General features: G+C 36.7%; 1 protein-coding gene across 8 annotated transcripts in view; it reads left to right on the forward strand.

The window, feature by feature from the left end:
- Positions 1–8,637, forward strand: part of TNFRSF19 (TNF receptor superfamily member 19) — a 123,954-nt gene extending 115,317 nt beyond the window's left edge. For 7 of the 8 annotated variants that reach the window (XM_073340005.1, XM_073340029.1, XM_073339997.1 and 4 more), the window contains 2 exons: positions 57–457; positions 6,230–8,637. In XM_073340005.1, the coding sequence (XP_073196106.1) occupies positions 57–450 (394 nt within the window). In that variant the 3' untranslated portion in view covers positions 451–457; positions 6,230–8,637. Of the gene's footprint in view, positions 1–56; positions 458–6,229 lie in introns of those variants that run through there. The other variant, XM_073340043.1, reaches the window with a different exon arrangement.
- The last annotated feature ends 285 nt before the right edge of the window (positions 8,638–8,922 follow it).

Below are 8,922 nucleotides of genomic sequence, written 5' to 3' on the forward strand. Positions count from 1 at the left end.
CCTCTGAAAATAGTCTTTGGAAAACGTTTTCAAACCTATTTCTTTTCTCTTTGCAGGACTTTAAATTCTGTCGGAGAAATGATTCCTGCATTCCTTGGTTCTCTTTCACACTCTGCCTGTGGAGACCTTTCAGATGCTTGGCCGCTTATGCAAAACCCCGCTTGTTGCGACAGTATCTCCTTCTGTGAATCTTATCCAGAACTGACTGGAGGAGATATCAGTTCCTTCGATCCAGAGACTGAAAACACAGCCAATATAGATTTAGATAATGACCAGGATCTAAGTGATGTACTTATTTCAGCTAAGTCTCATGCTGGAAGCTTTGCAGAATCCACTGAACTTTCCAAACAGAGCACATGTATGGATGCTTCATTAGTTCGGAACTCATCAGCTGGTGAAAACCTGCCAACGTCAGAGTGTGATAAAACAGTTAATGATCCCACAGACTGATAATGAGGTAAGATGACCAGGATAATTTTATAGCCTGTCCTCCTGACGTAGATCATGGGCAGGATAATGGAGCAGCTGATCCAGAACTCAGTTACCCTCCTTTTTTGTTAATGTAATTAATGCAAATCAACAAGGGTTTATAGAAAATAGATCCTGTCCTGTCAAATATTTTTTTTAATGAGATTACAAGTTTGGTTGATAAAAGTAATAGTGTTGACGTAATAAATTTAGACTTCTGTGAGATGTTTGACTTGGTACCACACAACATTTTGATTTAAAAAACTAGAATGATATAAAAATAATATGACACACATTAAATGGATTAAAAACTGGCTACCTGATAGGTCTCAAAATCTAGGTGAATCGTCATTGAGTGGGTGTGTTGCCAGAGGGGTCCCGCAAGGATCGATTCTTGACCCTACACTAATGAATATCTTTATCAATGACCTGGAAAAAAACATAAAACCATCAGTGACAAATTTGCAGATGACACACAAACTGGGCGAGCAGTAAATAATGAGGAGGACACAACACTGGTACAGAACAATCTGGATCACTTGCTAAACTGGGTGCAAACAAACAATATGCATTTTAATATGGTTAAATGTAAATGTATATATCTAGAAACAAAGAAAGTAGGCCATACTTACAGGATGGGGGACTCTGTCCTGGGAAACAGTGACTCTGAAAAAGTTTTGGTGTTCATGGTGGATAATCAGCTGAACATGAGCTCCCATTGTGACACTGTGGCTAAAAGAGCTAATGTGATCCTGGGATGCATAAACAGGGGAATAGAGAGGTTATTTTACCTCTATATTTTGCACTGGTGTGACTGCTGCTGGAATACTGTCCAGTTCTGGTGCCAACCCTTCAAGAAGGATGTTGATAAATCGGAGGGGGTTCAGAGAAGAGCCATGAGACTGACTAAAGGATTAGAAAACATCCTTATAGTGGTCAAATGAAGGAACTCAAACTATTTAGCTTAACAAAGAGAAGTTTAAAGGGTGACTTGATTACAGTCTACAAGTCTCTATATAGGGAAAAAATATTTAATAATGGTCTCTTCATTCTGGCAGATAAAGGTATAACACAATCCAATGGCTGGAAATTGAATCTAGACAAACTCAGACTGGTAAATGTCCAGTAGATCTATTTTAATGGCCCTAGCACTTTGGTTTATAGAACATTTTTGGACAATGTTGTTCCTAGACATTATTCAATGAGAGTAATTAACCATTGGAACAATTTACCTATAGTCATGGTGGATTCACCATCGCTGACAATTTTAAAATAAAGGTTGGATGTTTTTCTAATAAATACGATGTAAGAATTATTTTCAGGAAGTTCTGTGGCCTGGATTATACAGGAGATCTCATAGACTTTAAGGTCAGAAGGGACTATCATGATCATATAATCTGACCTCCTGCACATTGCAAGCCAAAGTACCTCACCCACTCCACTCCTGTAATAGACCCTTAATCTCTGAGTTACTGAAGTCCTCAAATCATGATTTAAAGACTTCAAGTTACAGATAATCTGCTATTTACACTAGTTTAAACCTGCCATGTGCCCCATGCTACAGAGGGAGGCAAAAAACTCCAGGGTCTCTGCCAATCTGACCTAGAGGAAAATTCCTTCCTAACCCCAAATATGGCGATCAGTTGGATCCTGAGCATGTTGGCAAGACCCACTAGCCAGACACCAGGGAAAGAATTCTCTGTAGTAACTCAGAGACCTCCCCATCTAGTGTTCCATCACCAGCCATTAAAAATATTTGTATTCCATTGTAGACAGTCCCATCATACCATCCTTTAATAAATTTATCAAGCTCAGTCTTGAAGCCAGTTAGGGTTTTTGCCCCCATTGCTCCCCTTGAAAGGCTGTTCCAGAACTTCACTTCTCTGATAGTTAGAAACCATCATCTAATTAATAGTCTAAACTTGATGTTCAGTTTATATCTTAATGTTCAGTTTAAATATATATATATATATATTTGTTCTTGTGTCTACAGTGGTGCTTAACTTAAATAACTCCTCTCCCTCCCTGGTATTAATCTCTCTGATGTATTTATAGAGGTATCATGTCTCCCCTCAGCCTTTTTTGGGTTAGGCTATACAAGCCAAGCTCTTTGAGTCTTATCTCATAAGGTAGATTTTCCATTCTTCTGATCATCCTAGTAGCCCTTCCCTGCACTTGTTCCAGTTTGAATTCATCTTTCTTAAACATGGGAGACCAGAATTGTACACAATATTCTAGATGAGGTCTCACCAGTGCCTTGAATAATGGTACTTACACTTCCTTTTCTCTACTGGAAATACCTCGCCTGATGCATCCTAGGACTGCATTAGCCTTTTTCACGGCCTCTTCACATTGGCAGCTCATAGTCATCCTGTGATCAGCCAGTACACCCAGGTCTTTCTCATCCTATGTCACTTCCAACTGATAAGTCCCCAGCTTATAGCAAAAATTCTTGTTGTTATTCCTAAGTGCATGACCTTGCATTTTGCACTATTAAATTTCAGACTAGATGATCACAATACAACCTTCTGGCTCTGGAATCTATGAAGCAACAAGAGATTTCTGTAGCAGTTATATGATATCCATAGATACATTAAATAAATTCATGTTAATTGATGGCTAGATACTCGAAAGGATTAACTATTTTTGTATCAATCAATTCTTACTCTCCTTACTTTTATATGGAATCCTTGGACAGGAGGAAGGGTAGGTAAACAGAATGTGTTCAGATGAGGACAGTTACACTAACAGTTAGTGTAAAATCCTGCCTCCATTGTAGTCAATGATAGTTTTGCCATTGACTTGAGTGGAGCCAGAATTTAACCCTCAGATTCCACTGATAGCACTGAAAATTTCAAGCTCATCCTGATCACATACAATTTTCTCTAATCAAGTATTTGCAACCTAGTGTACGGTTTGTCTAAAATCTTGCAAAGTGAACAGTCATTGATGTCTGTCGTTGACTGCTATAGTCCTGGTATATAAGTAGTTTGCATTATCTTTATTTGGTATATGCAAAATAACACTGAAACTGGATGACACTCTTACTATATGTATATATAAATATTGTGAAAAATTGTATGAGATCACTATAATTTTACAAATAGTATGTGATCATGTTTTTAAATACTATAGAATAATGCATATGCAGAAAGAATAAAGTTATGGTGTTGCAACCCTTGACATTGCTATTTTCTGACTTTTGAGGGCTTATCCATGCAACTTTAGTGTTCTTTTATAACAGAATATAGTCCATAATATTTGGAAATGATTCAGTGTATTAGGTTATTATTTACTAAACTGAATTCTTAGTTTAAGAAGAGTTGGCTAATTAATACGTTTGTAAAGTGTTTTGAAGATGAAAGACACCATGGAGTTCAAAGTATCTATTTAAATTTCATTATCCTGTATCATAGATTGTAAACTCCTCTGATCAGGGATCATATCTTTATGTTTGTAAAGCCCAGTGCCTACTGGCACTTAACAAATATTGAATAATATCTAGGAATAACATTGTTTCCAATGTCCAAAAATGAACCAAAGTGCTAGGGCCATTAAAATAGATTTACTGGATATCTACCAAATTATTACTTATGGGCATATTTATTGTTTGATGCCAAATGAAGAAGGCAATGTTATCAAAAGTAAATTTGTATGTATTATGTGGAACCGTCATGTAAATAGTTCCTTTTTTGGAATGAAGTCCTTGAAACCATTTTGAACAAAGATGCAGCAGGTGTGTAATAGGATACGCTGGGACAAACTCTCTGTGAATGGATAGCTCCACTGGCTTCAACGCAGTTTTACCCATGTATACCAGCAGAGAATTTAGCCCACCCATTTGAATAAGATGGAAATAAGGTAGCTCCAGAAAGCAGAACTAGCAATCATAAGACTTTATACCAATAACTGTAAAGCCAAAACTACACCACATACTGATTTATGAACTCCTACCCTATTGAACAGAGTGGCATTTAATACTCCCTTTAATAATATGAGCCTATATGATCTTATGTGGAAATCCTTCTTGATTTGGAAGTCTAGTGCTTGCCAGTCATATTCTTATCTTAGTATCTTGCCAGTCTGTCATAAATATAAAGGGAAGGGTAAGCCCCTTTGAAATCCCTCCTGGCCAGGGGAAAGCTCCTCTCACCTGTAAAGGGTTAAGAAGCTAAAGGTAACCTCGCTGGCACCTGACCAAAATGACCAATGAGGAGACAAGATACTTTCAAAAGCTGGGAGGAGGGAGAGAAACAAAGGGTCTGTGAGTCTGTCTATAGTCTGTCTTTGTCGGGGATAGACCAGGAATGGAGTCTTAGAACTTTTAGTAAGTAATCTAGCTAGGTATGTGTTAGATTATGATTTCTTTAAATGGCTGAGAAAAGAATTGTGCTGAATAGAATAACTATTTCTGTCTGTGTATCTTTTTTGTAACTTAAGGTTTTGCCTAGAGGGGTTCTCTATGTTTTTGAATCTAATTACCCTGTAAGATATCTACCATCCTGATTTTACAGGGGGGATTTCTTTATTTCTATTTACTTCTATTTTTATTAAAAGTCTTCTTGTAAGAAAACTGAATGCTTTTTCATTGTTCTCAGATCCAAGGGTTTGGGTCTGTGGTCACCTATGCAAATTGGTGAGGCTTTTTATCCAACATTTCCCAGGAAAGGGGGGGTGCAAGTGTTGGGAGGATTGTTCATTGTTCTTAAGATGCAAGGGTCTGGGTCTGTAGTCACCTAGGCAAATTGGTGAGGCTTTTTACCAAACCTTGTCCAGGAAGTGGGGTGCAAGGTTTTGGGAAGTATTTTGGGGGGAAAGACGCGTCCAAACAGCTCTTCCCCAGTAACCAGTATTAGTTTGGTGGTGGTAGCGGCCAATCCAAGGACGATGGGTGGAATATTTTGTACCTTGGGGAAGTTTTGACCTAAGCTGGTAAAGATAAGCTTAGGAGGTTTTTCATGCAGGTCCCCACATCTGTACCCTAGAGTTCAGAGTGGGGGAGGAACCTTGACACAGTCATATTCATATCTTCCATTTGAGTTGAGATTTGAGTATTGTTGGCAGAAATCAAGATTATTTTGGTTAGTTGTTTGGTTGTATTTTTCTTCATCCTCCTTTTCTGTGCTTAGCAGAGATTAGACATGATATCTTATTTATCTGACATAATTTTTCCAAGTGCAGTCTCTACACGGCATCAGTGCATAGGCATTTTTTGGTTAAGACAACTTAATAACTTTTGGGGAAGACAGTGCTGTCTTCTGGACAGATCACTGAACTGGTGCTGAGACCTGAGCTGTAATTCCAGACTTGCCACTGACCTGCTGCCTGACCTTGGGAAAGTCATTCCTATTCACTCTTTTCCCCTTGCACCCTTTGTCTGCCTAGTCTGTTTACACTGCATGTTCTTTGGGGAGGGACTGCCTTTTAGTATGTGTTTGAGTACTGAGCAAAATGGGGCTCCGATCTTGGTTGGGTCTCTGGGCGCTATTGCAATGCAAATAAATGATCATTAGAATAAAATCATTTCAACTAAGAGTGATTTTTAACAGAGTTTGGAATTGTGTGATTGTACGGTTAAATTTGCAAATGAATGTATTTAGGACATGTCAGTTTCTTGCCTGCTTTAGTGATTTGTTTTGTTTGTTGTTTTTACAGTAGGTGACGGTTAAATCAGCAATAAGTTTTTAACATTTTATTATGTATAGAAGTACATGTAGTTTTTATGTGATTTTGTGTAACCACTGTTGTCACTTTCTTTTAGGAAGCCAAAAGGAGTTTTTCTGCCAGCACTAGAACTGAATGCTACCCTAATGCCTGTCTGTTAATGCTTGTGAATTAAACACAGCCTGGTCCGCAGTGTTACATGGTTTCAGAAACAGCAGAAATAAATTGGCAGCATTTTGGACCTTTCAGGAAGTTGCATCTGAGCCATAGCAGCAGTAAGCCGAAACATCAAGGAGCAACTTGAGAGAAGACTGAGATGGATTCATGATATTAAAAAAAATTGCTGTGGTTCAATAGGAATTATTATGGGGAAGTTCTCTGGCTTGTGTTATATAGGAGGTCCCTTCTGGCCTTGGAATCTGTTGTTGTACTTTGCATCTCTTGTAAACAACAACCTTCTGTGCCTCAAAGGTGCTTGAAAAGCCTAAGAAGATTATGTAAATATAACAAAATGTATTACATCAGTGTGTTTATACTGATCTGTTAAATATGGCTACAAATGACAGAAGATGTGCAGCAGAAGTTTGCCAGTTACTCTGTTTGCAAAATTAATCATGTATTAGGAATTTGCCCTAGCTAGATGTAATGTTAATTCACAATTTCTTCTGTAGAATGAGTTAAAAAAATAACTTTTCTATTTATGTGATGATCATCTATTGATAAAATGAAGCTTTTATTATGTATTATACTTTAGCCAATAAGCTACTCTTGGGAACTTAGCAATTAGCGTGTTACAATAATATGGGTTATTGAAGTTCCTAAAAACATCACACTTCTTTCTAAACCAGAAGATTTGCCATAATTTAGATTTATAAAAATCAGCCTCATAGATAGGGCTTTTTGTATTTGTTGTTTGGTATGTTCAATATGTGGAAGGGTCAGCATATTGGACTTGTTATATCACGTACTTTTTAGATGTTGAAATAATTTTTGTAATAAATTGTCACGTCAAATTACAGTAAACATACCATGAAAGTATTCATATAAGTGAGAGCTAAACTATTACTATAGTCATGGATGAGTTTCAGGGGTCATATCAGGGTGACCTAGTCCCTTTTCTTCTACTGGTTCATTTTTTAAATTTCATCCAAGCCACTATCCTCTCCTCATTTTAATATCTTTTAAAAATTCACTTCTTCCACACTGCCCACTGAGAAGCAAGTTCACAATAATTATTTAAACATATACCTTAATTGAACCGTCAAGTTATGCACGTGACTAAATTGAGTTAAACGTATCATCTTACTGCTGTAACGTCTGTTGTACTTCTCCCCTCAAATACTAGAGAGATGACTTAGCCCCATCTTTGCATCTTACATTAGGGTTTAAACTGCACACACTTTCAACCAGGTACAGTGCTTACTATAGTAGTCCCAGTGAACTGCACTGAGAACTACATTCAACAAGATTGAGATGTGAGATTTTGAACTCTTCTAAGTGTACAATAACCTTCCCAGTGTGGTCTTGGCACAATAAAAGTAATCAGCAAAATGCTGTAGATTTGCAATAAATGTCCCTTCTTGCTACAAGTGGATATATCAGTATCTACACTGCCATGCAAACATTCAGTTTCTTTAAAGGAAAAACTCTCTTGCTGATGACCCACAACAACAGAAATTTGGACCGGCAAAAATTATACGCAGTGTTGAATGCCAAAGCAACAAGATGCTCTGGCAAAATACAGTGGACTACTTGTGTAAGTAAGAGCTACTCATCATGAGTAAGAGTTCCAGAAGATGGTGTAGGGTTACTGATGAAATCATTTGTACGAATACTTATACAGTAAATGCTACTATATGAGCACTGACTTACTATGCTACATACACAGTTGTTAATCTACATCCTTGCTAAAGATTTATTCAGACCAGAAAACTGGGGTTCAAAATTCCTTTTGTTACTTTCATACATTAGGGAAAATGAAAATATTACTTTCTGCTATTTACTGCATGAACACACATTTGTTTTTGTGTATATTGTGTAAAGAGAAAAATCCAATGTGCATTTCATTATATTGCAAAATATTGCTAGAATAGGTGTGAAGATTAAAATTTTAGCCATCAGGAATTCCTTTTAAAATGGTACTGAAACTTTGTCAGAATCTTTCACCAATAAGAATGTTTCCCACTGGAATTTACACTTTTGATCATTTTTGTCCAGCAGCTATATATAAAGTTCCTCTAAAGGAGAGACCTACAGATTAAGAGCACAACAAAAATAAACCAACACCGCACACCAAAACACCGCCGAATAAGTCTCTTTAAATATCTGTGTATATTATGTATATATTTTTGAATAGTTTTTCTTAATTTAACCAAATTGGTCTTGTTTATATTGTATGTGCCAATAGAAAACAAATACCAACACATTTAGACAGTATGCGTAACATAGTTTTTTCAGTCCTGTTTTACATGTTGGACTTTTTTTAAAAATCTGTAAATTATAATCTTGTGTAAATTGTTTTGTAATACTTTTTCTATTTGTGAATAAACTGTTACATGAGTTGTTCTTTATTTGTTGATTTCAACCAGTGAATATTACTCATTACTGTAATTATGGACCATATCAGGCCATAATCTTTTACACAGATTTCCCCACTGATTTGAATAGAGTACTGCTTTAAAAAAATGGCCCAATATTATTTCAGGTACATGTTACTTCAAATTAAAATTATTAATTCTCCAAGTTATGGGAGCTTGAAGATATCTCCCATTGAAGGCATGATGCTTCAAA

This window comes from Lepidochelys kempii, chromosome 1 (assembly GCF_965140265.1).
Source record: "Lepidochelys kempii isolate rLepKem1 chromosome 1, rLepKem1.hap2, whole genome shotgun sequence".
NCBI lineage: Eukaryota > Metazoa > Chordata > Testudines > Cheloniidae > Lepidochelys > Lepidochelys kempii.